This window comes from Scyliorhinus torazame, chromosome 9, assembly GCF_047496885.1.
Source record: "Scyliorhinus torazame isolate Kashiwa2021f chromosome 9, sScyTor2.1, whole genome shotgun sequence".
Classification (NCBI taxonomy): Eukaryota; Metazoa; Chordata; class Chondrichthyes; order Carcharhiniformes; family Scyliorhinidae; genus Scyliorhinus; species Scyliorhinus torazame.
Window position 1 is genome coordinate 2269340 of NC_092715.1, and position 17358 is coordinate 2286697.

A 17358-nucleotide genomic window follows, 5' to 3' on the forward strand; every position below is an offset into this window, starting at 1 on the left:
AATACATGGTTAGGATGGGCATAGAGGGATACGCCACAAGGAAGTGCTGAGGGTTTTGGCAAAGGGCGGTGGTATGACCGGTACAGGCTTGGAGGGCCGAAGGACCTGTTCACGTGCTGTATTGTTCTTTGTTCTCTTTTGATTGGAAAGTTTTCTGATGAATTGCTGCCAAGTCTCCGCTGCTGGTTAATTCCAGTACAAATTCTGAAATATCCTTTCGTCAAGGGGAAGCAGTGGTACATTGGTATTATTGCTGGATTAATGATTCAGAGACGCAGGTTTGAATCTAGATGGTAAAATTTGAATTCAATAAAAATAAGTCTAATGAGATCACTAAACCATTGTCTATTGTTGTAAAAAGAAAATCTAGTTCATTCATGTCCTTTGAGGAAGGAAATCTGCCATCCTTGCCTGGTCTGGCCTACATATGCCTCCAGATCCACAGCGATGTGGTTGACTCTTAAATTCCCTCTGAGATGGGCAATAAATGCTGGAGCAGCCAACGACACCCACATCCCATGCATGAATAAAAACAAAATTTCTAATTTCTAGTAAAACTTGACTCTTATCAAATATCATCTTGTACTCTATAAAGCATACATACATACATAGGTTTTTGCACTTCCAGATACCTTTCAATGACGACTCCCAAGTTAAAGATGTCCTCTCTTGTTCCTTTCTTTGGTTTGACTCCAGACTGACTGTCATCTACCTCTGTTTTTATAGCCTGGTCATTACTTTCCAAAGTGATTATTATAATTATTTCATCACGTGGTTCACGAAGCTTATTGTCCTGTTCTCTGAACCTTTGGGACTTTTGGTTTCTTTGGGAGCTTAGTAAATCCAGACTGCATAACATCCTCAGGTACGATGTTCTGTAAATGTTGTTGCAGAAGTCTGCCAGTATCCCAATGTTAAAACGATTGGGACTTACATCATTTCCAGGTACTTCTCTTGCTTTGATCTTTTTGATTGTTGCACTGACTTGTGTCTCAATTATTTTATAATTAATATACCAAACTAAAGAAAATGTACTTTTGGCATTAACTTGCTAATACAATTGCGATGCTTCTTCTAACCCCTTTCACTGTGCACTGTACTTCTGGAAGATGTGTAAAAATTACAAGAACAAGTCCGGTATTATTCCTGGCCCTCCAGTAGCTCAATTCGCCCTGCTGATAGATTAAGAGTTTTACATCAGAAAAAGAGGCCCTTTGGTCCTTCCTGTTTGTACTGGACATCAAGCACCTATCCTAATCCCACTTTCCAGCACTTGGTCAAAAAGACAAACAATCCACAGGCTCCACTCAGCCTGTTTCAGCTCCATCTCAGGACACGGCATCGGGAAGCAGGAATTGAACCTGGGAGTTCAAGCCCTGCCTCTGACCAAGCAATAGTGTTGAGGCGGGTTGCAAAGTGCTGCTGCCGGGAGGCTTTCTCCCAGTTAGGTTCATGTGGGCTTGCAGCTGTTCGTAGTGCCAACGATGAGCTCCACAGCCCAGCCTCACACAGTCATTGATTGGAAACTGCCTCCGGGAGCCCAGCAACGCAGAAGCCTCTCACAGTCTTCATTACTGCTCCCCCAGTGGATCCCAGGGTCAGCTACTGTCTGCAATTAGTGAATGTTTCTCAATAATGTGCTGCTTAAAAATTCACCCCATACAGAAATATTGCAGTAATAATACCTACATGTGGGCTGCATGGTAGCACAGTTGCTTCAGAGCTCCAGGGTCGATTCCCGGCTTGGGTCGCTGTCTGTGCGGAGTCTGGACATCCTCCCCGTGTATGCGTGGGTTTCCTCCGGGTGCTCCGGTTTCCTCCCACAGTCCAAAGATGTGCAGGTTAGGTGGATTGGCCGTGCTAAATTGCCCTTGGTGTCCAAAAAGGTTAGGTAGGGTGACTGGGGTACGGGGGGGGCAGGGTGGAGGTGTGGTCTTATGTCGGGTGCTCTTTCTAAGGGCCGGTGCAGACCTCGATGGGCCGAATATCCTCCTTTTGCACTGTAAATGCTGTGGTTCTTTGATACAATATGTATGCTATGGTGTTTCAAGTGCTCATCTAAATGCTTCTTAAAAGTTGCGAAGGTTCCCGCCTCTACCACCCTTTCAGGCAGCGAGTTCTGGATTCCCACCCTATGTAATGCGGCAGCCAGAACTGCACACAGTGCTCTAGCTGTGGCCTAACGAGGGTCTCCTACAGCTCCATCATAACCTCCCTGCTTTTATATTCAATGCCTCGGCTGATAAAGGCAAGTATCCCATATGCTTTCTTAATACTTGTCCTGCTGCCTTCAGGGACCTATGGTCATGCACCCTCTGTACTTCCTAGCGTCCTACCATTCATTGTGTGTTCCCTTGACTTGTATGTCCTCCCAAAATGCATCACCTCATACTTTTCAGGGTTAAATTCCCTTTGCAACGTTCTGCCCATCTGACCAGCCTGTCTATATCGCCCTTTAATCAAAGGTTTTCCACCTCACTATTTACCACATTACCAATTTCTGTCATCTGCAAACACTGATCATACCACCCACATTTAAGAAGGGTAGCAAGGATAATCCAGGGAACTACAGGACGGTGAGCCTTACGTCAGTGGTAGGGAAATTACTGGACAGAATTCTTTGAGACAGGATCTGCTCCCATTTGGAAGCAAATGGACGTATTAGTGAGAGGCAGCATGGTTTTGTGAAGGGGAGGTCGTGTCTCACAAACTTGATAGAGTTTTTCGAGGAGGTCACTAAGATGATTGATGCAGGTAGGGCAGTGGATGTTGTCTATATGGACTTCAGTATGGCCTTTGACAAGTCCCTCATGGTAGACTAGTACAAAAGGTGAAGTCACATGGGATCAGGGGTGAGCTGGCAAGGTGGATACAGAACTGGCTAGGTCATAGAAGGCAGAGAGTAGCAATGGAAGGATACTTTTCTAATTGGAGGGCTGTGACTAGTGGTGTTCCGCAGGGATCAGTGCTGGGACCGTTGCTGTTTGTAGTATATATAAATGATTTGGAGGAAAATGTAACTGGTCTGATTAAGTTTGCAGATGACACAAAGGTTAGTGGAATTGCGGATAGCGATGAGGACTGTCAGAGGATAGGGCGGAGAGATGGCAGATGGAGTTTAATCCGGACAAATGTGAGGTAATGCATTTTGGAAGGTCTAATGCAGGTAGGGAATATACAGTGAATGGTAGAACCCTCGAGAGTATTGAAAGTCAGAGAGATCTAGGTGTACAGGTCCACAGGGGTCACTGAAAGGGGCAACACAGGTGGAGAAGGTAGTCAAGAAGGCATACGACATGCTTGCCTTCATTGGCCAGGGCATTGAGTATAAGAATTGGCAAGTCATGTTGCAGCTGTATAGAACCTTAGTTTGGCCACACTTGGAGTATAGTGTTCAATTCTAGTTGCCACTACCAGAAGGATGTGGAGGCTTTCGAGAGGGTGCAGAAGAGATTTACCAGAATGTTGCCTGGTATGGAGGGCATTAACTATGAGGAGCGGTTGAATAAACTCTGTTTGTTCTCACTGGAACGACGGAGGTTGAGGGGCGACCTGATAGAGGTCTACAAAATTATGAGGGGCATAGACAGAGTGGATAGTCAGAGGCTTTTCCCCAGGGTAGAGGGGTCAATTACTAGGAGGCGTAGATTTAAGGTGAGAGGGGCGAGGTTTAGAGTAGATGTACGGCAAGTTTTTTTACACAGGGTAGTGGATGCCTGGAACTCGCTACCGGAGGAGGTGGTTGAAGCAGGGACGATAGTGACATTTAAGGGGCATCTTGACAAATACATGAATAGGATGGGAATAGAGGGATACGGACCCAGGAAGCATGGTTGGCCTGTTCCTGTGCTGTACTTTTCTTTGTTCTTTGTTCTTATTCCTTACAAGATCATTAATGTATACTACAAACAGCAAGGGACCTGCATCAATCCCTGCAGTACACCACTGCCCACAGACATCCAGTCACAAAAACAGCATTCGCCAACACCCTCTCCTGCCACTAAACCTATTTTAGATCGAATTTGCCAAATTGCCCTGGATCACATGGGCATTTACTTTGTTAAGTCTCCCATGTGGGTCCTTGTCAAAATCCTTACTGAAGTCCATGTCGTGGAGATGCCAACGTTGGACTGGGGTGAGCACAGTAAGAAGTCTTACAACACCAGCTTAAAGTCTAACAGGTTTGTTTTGAATCACTAGCTTTCGGAGCACTGCTCCTTCACCTGAGGGAAGGAGCAGTGCTCCGAAAGCTAGTGATTCGAAGCAAACCTGTTGGACTTTAACCTGGTGTTGTAAGACTTCTTACCGAAGTCCATGTAGACTATATCAACTGCACTGCCCTCATCAAACACCTCGTAACCTCCTTAGAAAATTTGTTAGACAAAGCCATCATGATTATTCTTAATGAAATTCCGTCTTTCCAAATGGAGATTAATTATGTCCCTCATAATTTCTTCAAGATGAAGACTTCAGTAAAGCCTTTGACAAGGTGGCTCATGGCAGACAGGTACAAAAGGGGAACATAACATAAGAACTAGGAGCAGGAGTAGGACATCTGGCCCCTCGAGCCTGCTCCACCATTCAATGAGATCATGGCTGATCTTTTGTGGACTCAGCTCCACTCTCACCATAACCCTTAATCCCTTTATTCTTCAAAAAACTATCTATCTTTATCTTAAAAACATTTAATGAAGGAGCCTCAACTGCTTCACTGGGCAAGGAATTCCAGAGATTCACAACCCTTTGGGTGAGGAAGTTCCTCCTAAACTCAGTCCTAAATCTACTTCCCCTTATTTTGAGGCTATGCCCCTTAGTTCTGCTTTCACCCGCCAATGGAAACAACCTGCCCGCATCTATCCTATCTATTCCCTTCATTTTTTTAAAATTTTGTATATTTTATTGAAAATTTTTGGTCAACCATCACAGTACATTGTGTATCCTTTACACAATAATATAACAGTATAAATAACAATGACCTGTTTTATAAACAAAGAATAAATAATATATAACGAAAACTAAATGGCAACTGCCTTGTCTCAGATAAACACTCTCCAAAAATATGATTTAACAGTCCAATATACAATTATTTATAGCAACGACCTATACATATTATACATATATATTAACAACCCTGAGAGTCCTTCTGGTCCCCCCTCCCCCTGGGCTGCTGCTGCTGCTGCCTTCTTTTCCATTCCCTCTATCTTTCTGTGAGGTATTCGACGAACGGTTGCCACCACCTGGTGAACCCTTGAGCCGATCCCCTTAGGACGAACTTAATCCGTTCCAGCTTTATAAACCCTGCCATGTCATTTATCCAGGTCTCCACCCCCGGGGGCTTGGCTTCCTTCCACATCAACAGTATCCTGCGCCGGGCTACTAGGGACGCGAAGGCCAAAACATCGGCCTCTCTCGCCTCCTGCACTCCCGGCTCTTGTGCAACCCCAAATATAGCCAACCCCCAGCTTGGTTCGACCTGGACCCCCACTACTTTCGAAAGCACCTTTGTCACCCCCACCCAGAACCCCTGTAGTGCCGGACATGACCAGAACATGTGGGTATGATTCGCTGGGCTTCTCGAGCATCTCGCACACCTATCCTCGACCCCAAAAAATTTACTGAGCCGTGCTCCAGTCATGTGCGCCCTGTGTAATACCTTAAATTGAATCAGGCTTAGCCTGGCACACGAGGACGATGAGTTTACCCTACTTAGTGCATCCGCCCACAGCCCCTCCTCAATCTCCTCCCCCAGCTCTTCTTCCCATTTCCCATTTTGGTTGCATATAGGCACCAACAATATAGGTAAAAAACGGGATGAGGTCCTACAAGCTGAATTTAGGGAGTTAGGAGTTAAGCTAAAAAGTAGGACCTCAAAGGTAGTAATCTCAGGATTGCTACCAGTGCCACGTGATAGTCAGAGTAGGAATGACAGGATAGCTAGGATGAATATGTGGCTTGAGAGATGGTGCAAGAGGGAGGGTTTCAAATTCGTGGGACATTGGGACCGATTCTGGGGGAGGTGGGACCTGTACAAATCGGACGGTCTGCATCTGGGTGGGACCGGAACCAATGTTCTCGGGGGGGGGGGGGGGGGGGGTGTTTGCTAGTGCAGTTGGGGAGGGTTTAAACTAATGTGCCAGGGGGATGGGAACCGATGTAGGAAGTCAGTGGGGACAGAAACAAAAGGCAGGAAGGGAGAGTGTGTAAAGCATGACCAGAGAAAGCAGGGCAGAGAGCAAGGAAGGTCTACATTAAACTGCATTTATTTCAATGCAAGGGGCCTGACGGGCAAAGCGGATGAACTCCGGGCATGGACGGGCACATGGGACTGGGATATTATAGCTATGACTGAAACATGGCTAAGGGAGGGGCAGGACTGGCAGCTCAATGTTCCGGGGTACAGATGCTATAGAAAGGATAGAACAGGAGGTAAGAGAGGAGGGGGAGTGGCGTTTTTGATTAGGGAGAACATCACAGCAGTACTTAGAGGGGATATATCCGAGGGTTCGCCCACTGAGTCTATATGGGTGGAACTGAAAAATAAGAAGGGAGAGATCACCTTGGTAGGACTGTACTACAGGCCCCCAAATAGTCAGCGGGAAATTGAGGAGCAAATATGTAAGGAGATTACAGATAGCTGCAAGAATAATAGGGTGGTAGTAGTAGGGGACTTTAACTTTCCCAACATTGACTGGGACAGCCATAGCATTAGGGGCTTGGATGGAGGGAAATTTGTTGAGTGTATTCAGGAGGAATTTCTCATTCAGTATGTGGATGGACCGACTAGAGAGGGGGCAAAACTTGACCTCGTCTTGGGAAATAAGGAAGGGCAAGTGACAGAAGTGCTAGTGAGGGATCACTTTGGGACAAGTGACCATAATTCCATTAGTTTTAAGATAGCTATGGAGAATTAGGTCTGGCCCAAGAGTTAAAATTCTTAATTGGGGCAAGGCCAATTTTGATGGTATCAGACAGGAACTTGCAGAGGTAGATTGGGGGAGACTATTGGCAGACAAAGGGACGGCTGGTAAATGGGAGGCTTTTAAAAATGTGTTAACCAGGGTGCAGGGTAAGCACATTCCCTTTAGAGTGAAGGGCAAGGCTGGTAGAAGTAGGGAACCCTGGATGACTCGAGATATTGAGACTCTGGTCAAAAAGAAGAAGGAGGCATATGACGTACATAAGCAACTGGGATCAAGTAGATCCCTTGAAGAGTATAGAGATTGTCGAAATAGAGTTAAGAGGGAAATCAGGAGGGCAAAAAGGGGACATGAAATTGCTTTGGCAAATAATGCAAGGGAGAATCCAAAGAGATTCTACAGATACATAAAGGGGAAAAGAGTAACTAGGGACAGAGTAGGGCCTCTTAAGGATCAACAAGGGCATCTATGTGCAGAGCCACAAGAGTTGGGTGAGATCCTGAATGAATATTTCTCATCGGTATTCACGGTGGAGAAAGGCATGGATGTTAGGAAACTAAGGGAAATAAATAGTGATGTCTTGAGAAGTGTGCATATTACAGAGGAGGAGGTGCTGGAAGCCTTAAAGCGCATCAAGGTAGATAAATCCCCGGGACCTGATGAAATGTATCCCAGGGTGTTGTGGGAGGCTAGGGAGGAAATTGCGGGTCCCGTAACAGGGATATTTGAATCATCGGCAGCCACAGGTGAGGTGCCTGAAGATTGGAGAGTGGCGAATGTTGTGCCCTTGTTTAAGAAGGGCAGCAGGGAAAAGCCTGGGAACTACAGACCGGTGAGCCTAACGTCTGTAGTAGGTAAGTTGCTAGAAGGTATTCTGAGAGACAGGATCTACAAGCATTTAGAGAGGCAAGGACTGATTCGGGGCAGTCAGCATGGCTTTGTGCGTGGAAAATCATGTCTCACAAATTTGATTGAGTTTTTTGAGGGAGTGACCAAGAAGGTAGATGAGGGCAGTGCAGTAGACGTTGTCTACATGGACTTTAGCAAAGCCTTTGACAAGGTACCGCATGGTAGGTTGTTGCAGACGGTTAAAGCTCACGGGATCCAGGGTGAGGTTGCCAATTGGATTCAAAATTGGCTGGACGACAGAAGGCAGAGGGTGGTTGTAGAGGGTTGTTTTTCAAACTGGAGGCCTGTGACCAGTGGTGTGCCTCAGGGATCGGTGCTGGGTCCACTGTTATTTGTGATTTATATTAATGATTTGGATGAGAATTTAGGAGGCATGGTTAGTAAGTTTGCAGATGACACCAAGATTGGTGGCACAGTGGATAGTGAAGAAGGTTATCTAGGATTGCAACGGGATCTTGATCAATTAGGCCAGTGGGCCGACGAATGGCAGATGGAGTTTAATTTAGATAAATGTGAGGTGATGCATTTTGGCAGATCGAATCAGGCCAGGACCTACTCAGTTAATGGTATGGCGTTGGGGAGAGTTATAGAACAAAGAGATCTAGGAGTACAGGTTCATAGCTCCTTGAAGGTGGAGTCGCAGGTGGACAGGGTGGTGAAGAAGGCATTCGGCATGCTTGGTTTCATTGGTCAGAACATTGAATATAGGAGTTGGGACGTCTTGTTGAAGTTGTACAAGACATTGGTACGGCCACACTTGGAATACTGTGTGCAGTTCTGGTCACCCTATTATAGAAAGGATATTATTAAACTAGAAAGAGTGCAGAAAAGATTTACTAGGATGTTGCCGGGACTTGATGGTTTGAGTTATAAGGAGAGGCTGGATAGACTGGGACTTTTTTCCTTGGAGCGTAGGAGGCTTAGGGGTGATCTTATAGAGGTCTATAAAATAATGAGGGGCATAGATAAGGTAGATAGTCAACATCTTTTCCCAAAGGTAGGGGAGTCTAAAACTAGAGGGCATAGGTTTAAGGTGAGAGGGGAGAGATTCAGAAGGGCCCAGAGGGGCAATTTCTTCACTCAGAGGGTAGTGAGTGTCTGGAATGTGCTGCCAGAGGTAGTAGTAGAGGCGGGTACAATTGTGTCTTTCAAAAAGCATTTAGATGGTTACATGGGTAAGATGGGTATAGAGGGTTATGGGCCAAGTGCGGGCAACTGGGACTAGCTTAATGGTAAAAACTGGGCGGCATGGACTGGTTGGGCCGAAGGGCCTGTTTCCATGCTGTAAACTTCTATGATTCTATGATTTCCCTTTCAGCTCATCTACCATAATCTCCCCCTCGTCCCTCATTTCCCTATATATATCTGACACCTTACCGTCCCCCACCCATGTCTTTGAGATCACTCTGTCCTGCACCTCATGCGTCGGGAGCTGCGGGAATTCCCTCACCTGTTGCCTCGCAAAAGCCCTCAGTTGCATATACCGGAATGCATTCCCTTGGGGCAACCCATATTTCTCGGTCAGCGTTCCCAGACTTGCGAACTTCCCATCCACAAACAGATCTTTCACTTGCGTTACTCCTGCTCTTTGCCATATTCCAAATCCCCCATCCATTCTCCCCGGGGCAAACCTATGGTTATTTCTTATCGGGGACCCCACCAAGGCTCCCGTCTTTCCCCTATGCCGTCTCCACTGTCCCCAAATTTTCAAAGTCGCCACCACCACCGGGCTTGTGGTGTATTTCTTCGGTGAGAACGGCAATGGGGCCGTCACCATAGCTTGTAGACTAGTCCCCCAACAGGACGCCCTCTCCAATCTCTTCCACGCCGCTCCCTCCTCTTCTCCCATCCACTTACTCACCATTGAGATATTGGCGGCCCAGTAGTACTCATTTAGGCTCGGTAGTGCCAGCCCCCCCCCTATCCCTACTACGCTGTAAGAATCCCTTCCTCACTCTCGGGGTCTTCCCGGCCCACACAAAAGTCATGATACTCTTTTCGATCCTTTTGAAAAAAGCCTTCATGATCACCACCGGGAGGCACTGAAACACAAAGAGGAATCTCGGGAGGACCACCATTTTAACCGCCTGCACCCTCCCTGCCAGTGACAGGGATACCATGTCCCATCTCTTGAAGTCCTCCTCCATTTGTTCCACCAATCGCGTTAAATTTAACCTATGCAATGTACCCCAATTCTTGGCTATCTGGATCCCCAAGTAACGAAAGTCCCTTGTTACCTTCCTCAGCGGTAAGTCCTCTATTTCTCTGCTCTGCTCCCCTGGATGCACCACAAACAACTCACTTTTACCCATGTTCAGTTCATATCCTGAGAATTCTCCAAACTCCCGAAGTGTCCGCATTATCTCTGGCATCCCCTCCGCCGGGTCCGCTACATATAACAACAAATCATCCGCATACAGAGATACCCGGTGTTCTTCTCCTCCTCTAAGTACTCCCCTCCACTTCTTGGAACCCCTCAATGCTATTGCCAGGGGCTCAATCGCCAGTGCAAACAATAATGGGGACAGAGGGCATCCCTGCCTTGTCCCTCTATGGAGCCGAAAGTATGCAGATCCCCGTCCATTCGTGACCACATCTATTCCCTTCATAACCTTATGTTTCTATAAGACCCCCCCATATCCTTCTAAATTCCAACGAGTACAGTCCCAGTCTACTCAACCTCTCCTCGTAATCCAACCCCTTCAGCTCTGGGATTAACCTAGTGAATCTCCTCTGCACACCCTCCAGTGCCAGTACGTCCTTTCTCAAGTAAGGAGACCAAAACTGAACACAATACTCCAGGTGTGGCCTCACTAACACCTTATACAATTGCAGCAGAACCTCCCTAGTCTTAAACTCCATCCCTCTAGCAATGAAGGACAAAATTCCATTTGCGTTCTTAATCACCTTTTGCACCTGAAAACCAGCTTTTTGCGACTCATGCACTAGCACACCCAGGTCTCTCTGCACAGCAGCATGTTTTAATATTTTATCATTTAAATAATAATCCCTTTTGCTGTTATCCCTACCAAAATGGATAACCTCACATTCGTCAACATTGTATTCCATCTGCCAGACCCTAGCCCATTCACTTAGCCTATCCAAATCCCTCTGCAGACTTCCAGTATCCTCTGCACTTTTTGCTTTACCACTTATCTTAGTGTCGTCTGCAAACTTGGACACATTGCCCTTGGTCCCCAACTCCAAATCATCGATGTAAATTGTGAACAGTTGTGGGCCCAACACTGATCCCTGAGGGACACCACTAGCTACTGATTGCCAACCAGAGAACCACCCATTAATCCCCACTCTTTGCTTTCTATTAATTAACCAATCCTCTATCCATGCTACTACTTTCCCCTTAATGCCATGCATCTTTATCTTATGCAGGAACCTTTTGTGTGGCACCTTGTCAAAGGCTTTCTGGAAATCCAGATATACCACATCCATTGGCTCCCCGTTATCTACCGCACTGTTAATGTCCTCAAAAAATTCCACTAAATTAATTAGGCACGACCTGCCCTTTATGAACCCATGCTGCGCCTGCCCAATGGGACAATTTCCATCCAGATGCCTCGCTATTTCTTCCTTGATGATAGATTCCAGCATCTTCCCTACTACCGAAGTTAAGCTCACTGGCCTATAATTACCCGCTTTCTGCCTACCTCCTTTTTTAAACAGTGGTGTCACGTTTGCTAATTTCCAATCCGCCGGGACCACCCCAGAGTCTAGTGAATTTTGGTAAATTATCACTAGTGCATTTGCAATTTCCCTAGCCATCTCTTTTAGCACTCTGGGATGCATTCCATCAGGGCCAGGAGACTTGTCTACCTTTAGCCCCATTAGCTTGCCCATCACTACCTCCTTGGTGATAACAATCCTCTCAAGGTCCTCATCTGTCATAGCCTCATTTCCATCAGTCACTGGCATGTTATTTGTGTCTTCCACTGTGAAGTCCGACCCAAAAAACCTGTTCAGTTCCTCAGCCATTTCCTCATCTCCCATTATTAAATCTCCCTTCTCATCCTCTAAAGGACCAATATTTACCTTCGTCACATGGGATCAGAGGTAACACGCAGCACGGTAGCACAAGTGAATAGCACTGTGGCTTCACAGTGCCAGGGTCCCAGGTTCGATTCCCCGTTGGGTCACTGTCTGTGCAGAGTCTGCATGTTCTCCCCATGTCTGCGTGGGTTTCCTCCAGGTGCTCCAATTTCCTCCCACAGTCCAAAGACATGCAGGTTAGGTGGATTGGCCATGATAAATTGCCCTTGGTGACCAAAAAAAGGTTGGATGTGGTTGTTGGGTTGCGGGGATAGGGTGGAAGTGAAGGTTTAAGTGGGCCGGTGCAGATTTGATGGGCCGAATGGCCTCCTTCTGCACTGTATGTTCTATGTAAGATGGATACAGAACTGGCTCGGTCACAGAAGGCAAAGGGTAACAGTAGAAGGGTGTTTTTCTGACTGGAAGGTTGTGACTAGTGGTGTTCCACAGGGATCGGTGCTGGGGTCTCTGTTGTTTGTAGTGTACATAAACGATTTGGAGGAAATGTAGCTGGTCAGATTAGTAAGTTCGCGGCTGACACCAAGGTCGGTGGGGTGGCAGTCAGTGTTGAGGATTGTCAGTAGATACAGAGGAGATAGATAGGTTGGAGACTTGGGCAAAGAAATGGCAAATGGAGTTTAATCTGGACAAATGTGAGGGAATGCATTTTGGTAGATCTAACATAGAGAGGAAATATACCGTAAATGGCAAAACTCTTCGGAATATAGAAAGTCAGAGAGATCTGGGCGTTCAGGTCCACAGATCTTTGAAGGTGGTAACATAAGTGGACAAGGTAGTCAAGAAATCATACGGAATGCTTGCCTTCATTGGACGGGGCATCCCCAGGCCTTGGAGCGGGTGCGGAGGAAGCTTACCAGGATGTTGCCTGGCCTGGGGAGTGTTAACGTTGCGGAGCGGCTGAATAGACTCGGACTGTTTTCATTTGAAAGGCAGAGGTTGAGGAGTGACCTGATCGAAGTCTACAAGATTACGAGGGGCATGGATAGAGTGGATGGGCAGGCACTCTTTCCAAGGGTGGTGGGGTCAGTCACCAGGGGACATAGGTTTAAGGTCCATGGGGCAAAGTTTAGAGGAGATGTGCGAGGCTGGTTTTGTACACAGAGGGTGGAGAGTGCCTGGAACGCGTTGCCAGGGGAGGTTGTGGAAGCAGATACATTAACGGCGTTCAAAAGGCACCTTGACAAACACAAGGATAGGATGGGTATAGGGGGATACGGCACAAGGAAGTGCTGAGGGTTTTGTCCATGGTTGGTATCATGACTCGTACAGGCTTGGAGGGCCGAAGGGCCTGTTCCTGTGCTGTATTGTTCTTTGTTCTCACTAGTTGGTGGTCTATAGACTACACCGGGCAATGCCTTTTTGTTCCTCCAGTCTAGCCATTTTGATTCTGTCCTTGCACCCTCTGGGGCATTCTCTTTGACAAACCTGTAACACTCCCCCAAACCAATACTGCCACTTTTCCCTTTCCTATCTTTTTTGAACACCTTGTATCCAGGAACAGCCAGTCATGCCCTTCCTCGTGCCTGGTGTCTGTTATCGCCACATTTAATTTCCATAATGCAATCTGCGCCTGTGATTTCGCAGAATCCCTACAGTGCGGAAGGAGGCCATTTGGCCCATCAAGTCTGCACCACTCCACCCTATACCAGTAATCCCGCAGTTTAACCTGTACATCCCTGGACACTATGGGGCAATTTAGCATGACCAATCAACCTAACCATCTTTGGGCTGTGGGAGGAAACCGGAGCATCCGGGGAAACCCACGCAGACACGGGGAGAACGTACAAACTCCACACTGTGACCCAAGGCCGGAATTGAACCAGTGTCCCTGGTGCTGTGAGGCAGCAGTGCTAACCACTGTGCCGCCAATCTTATTTACAATACTTTGTGCTTTCACACACGCGCAGTCACCCGTTGATGTCATTACTTTCTCCCTTACTCCAACATAGATACAATTGAAGAAAATGTAAATCATGCCTCAAGGATTATGAAATATGCTGCTTTCTGGTTTACAATCCACAATTAAATGACAGTAAATGATTTCAATGGGGTTGGAGGCGGCTCATGTACACTATAAACTTGAGCATAGACAAGTGGGTTCAAATGATCTTCTGTGCTGTACTTCAGATATTTGCAGTTTATAAATTTAGAAAATAAAGGAGCAGAGTTAGGCCATTTGGACCATCGCGTCTGTTCCACCATTTGATCCTGGCCGATCTCATCCTGGACTTAACTCCACCGTCCTGCCCATTCTCCATAACCCTTCAACCCATTACCAATAAAATTTGTCTAACTCCTTAAATTTACTCACTGTCCCAGCATCCACCGCACTCTGGGGCAGCGAATTCCACAGATTCATAACCCTTTGGGAGAAGTAGTTTCTCCTCAACCCTGTTTTAAATTTGCTATCTCTTATCCTATTTTGATTTCTTATTCAATGCGCTCTTTTTGGTAGGTGGTATTGACCAATCTGTGCTGAAGGAGCTTCCCCCTGATCTCCTTGCTGAGATAGAATCGACAATGCCACTCTGCGAACGTGTCAAGATGAACAAACGGAAACGGAGCACAGTGAAGGAGAAGCCAAACTATGCAGAAATCAGCTCGGATGAGGGTGATAATGACAGCGACTTTGAATGTAAGTAACCCTGCTGTTATTGTTTGAGTAAGCTGAGAAAGTAGAACAAAGCACCGATGCATTGGAGTGAAAACATGGTCAAGGCAAAATACTGTTGGAAATCCAAAATAAAAACTGGAAAGCTGGGCAGGTCTGGTAGCATTTCTGTGGCAAAAAGAAAACAAAAGTGGTAACATTTTGAGTCCAATGTCACTTCTCTTTAAAACTTCCAAAGAAATTAATACTGGACTCCACACTAACTCGGCTTTCTCTCGCCACCGATGCTGTCAGACCTGCTGAGTTTCCCATTTTCCAAACTTTCACCAATACAAACACAAAATGTACGTTCTGAGCAGGTATCCAGGGTGCGCAGCGTGGAATGTATGTTCTGAGCAGGTATCCAGGATCTGCAGGATGGAAAAATACTTCTTATGAAACTGAAGAATTTTCTGAGCATACTTAACATTTGAGTGTTCAGGATTTGATCACATGGAGATAAAATCTTCAGGTTTAAGGGCTAATTCCCCTCTTCTCAAACTCCCTATTACGTAACTGCTCCAGCAATTCCTGTGAGATGCTTCTTGCCTTTGGGTTACCTGGTTCCAAACTGAAACTCCAGTGCTTCTGTTTTTCAGTGGAGGCCTCCGGTTGTTTAGCAACAGATTAGTCTTTTTAAAACTCTGTAATTGCTTTAACGTTGTGAAACCTCATTTACGGTGCAAGCATCAAAACCAGACATGTGGGAACATGTGTTTATCCTGAATTTAAACTGTAATTATTAACCCGTTCTTAGCACAAATAGAGACACACAAATTAAGCTTTTATCTTATTCCTAATGCACACTGTACAGATATAAATTATTTAAATGGTCTATATTTCCTAGCACCTCTATCTGAAAGAAAGCTTCCCAACTGATTTCTTTACAATGGCGTTGTCCACGTCACACAATGATGTATTACATCATACTACTAAACTTATCATTGTATTTCACAACTATACATGTCATATAGTGTCATTTAATAGAGAGAGTACAGGGCCAATATGTTTCCACGGCAGTGAAGGGTGGGAGCAATATATCGAGGGCTATCCAGGGTTGGATAAGGGAAAAAAAGGAGACTTAATGGCAGGTAGCGAGGGCTCCAAACAGCGGAAGCCTTGGAGGAATATAGAAAGGGTTACTTAACAAAGAAATTAGGGGAGCGAAGAGGGGGGGATGAGAAATGTACTGGCAAGTAAAATAAAGGAAAATCCCAAAGTGTTTTATGAATATATTAAGGGCAGAAGGTTCACCAGGTTAACAGAGCGGCCCGTTAGGGACCAACGTGGCAATTTGTGCGTGGAAGCGGAAGATATAGGTGAAGTTTTAAATGAGTACTTGCATTTGTGTTCACTAAGGAGAAGGATAATGTAGGTATAGAAATCAGGGAGGCACATTGTGATTCACTTGAGCGATTTAACATTGAGAGAAGGAGGTATTAACAGTTTTGTTTTTTTGCTTTTTTATAAATTTAGAGCACCCAATTCATTTTTTCCAGTTAAGGGGCAATTTAGCGTGGCCAATCCACCTCCCTGCACATCTTTGGGTTGTGGGGGCGAAACCCACGCAAACAGTGGGAGAATGTGCAAACTCCACACGGACAGTGACCAAGAGCCGGGATCAACCCTGGGACCTCGGCGCATTAACAGTTTTAACCGGCCTGAAAGTGGATAAATCCCCGGAGCAGATGCGATGCATCCCAGGTTGCTATGGGAGGCAAGGGAGGAGGTTGCAGCGAATCTGACAAACGTTTTTATAATCTTCTCTGGCCACTGGAGAGGTACCAGAGGACTGGAGGACAGATAACGTGGTGCTATTATTCAAGAAGGGAAGTAGGAATGAACCAGGAAAATACAATGAATCTAACTTGAGTAGTAGGGCAGCTACTAGAAAAACAATTCTGAGTGACAGAATTAATCTCCACTTGGAGAGGCAAGGGTTAATCAAGGATAGTCTGCATGGTTTTGTCAAATGGAGATCATGTATTTTCAATTTTGAGGAGGTGACTAGGTGTGTAGAGTATTGCGATCGATGTAGTCTTTATGGACTTTAATAAGGCTTTTGAAAGGGCCCCACACGGCAGACTGATGAAGGTGGTAGGAACCCATGGGATCCAGGGAAATTTGACAAACTGGACCCAAATCTGGCTTTGTGGTTGGAGATGGAGGGTGATGCTCGAAGGTTGTTTTTATGACTGGAAACTGATGTCCAATGGAGTTCTGCAGGCATCGGTGCTGGGTCCTTTGTTGTTTGTAGTAGATTTAGAAAGATGGAAAATAGCACAGGAGGAGGCTATTCAACTCCTTCACGCATGCTCCACCATTCACTTTGATCATGACTGATCATCCAACTCAATAGCCTCATCCTGCTTTTTACCCCTTATCCTTTGATCTCCATCGTCCTAAGTGCTACATCTAACTGCTCTTGATAACGTACAATATTTTGGCCTCAACTACTTCCTGTGGTAACGGAATTCCACAGGCCGACCGCACTCTGAGTGAAGAAATTTGTCCTCATCTCTGTTCTAAACGGTCCACCCCGTATCCTTAGACAGTGACCCCTTCCATTATTCTGAACTCTGGTGAATACAGTCCTAACTGATTCACCCCCCCCTGGTGAACTCAATGCATTTTATACTCTGTTGGAGCAGGAAGCCATCAATCTGCTGTGGACTGCCCCGGACGCACCCACACCCACCGTCACAGCTTCCGAAGTCAGATCGGCCTTCTTGAAAGTGAACCCCTTGAAGGCGACGGGCCTGGATGGGGTCCCTGGTCATGCACTCCGAGCCTGCACGGACCAGCTGGCAGATGTGT

General features: G+C 46.1%; 1 protein-coding gene across 4 annotated transcripts in view; it reads left to right on the plus strand.

The window, feature by feature from the left end:
• LOC140429045 (nipped-B-like protein) overlaps positions 1 to 17358 on the plus strand; it is an 817118-nt gene that overhangs the window by 351058 nt on the left and 448702 nt on the right. For all 4 annotated transcript variants that reach the window (XM_072515574.1, XM_072515576.1, XM_072515575.1 and 1 more), the window contains one exon: positions 14347 to 14526. In XM_072515574.1, the coding sequence (XP_072371675.1) occupies positions 14347 to 14526 (180 nt within the window). The remainder of the gene's footprint in view (positions 1 to 14346; positions 14527 to 17358) is intronic.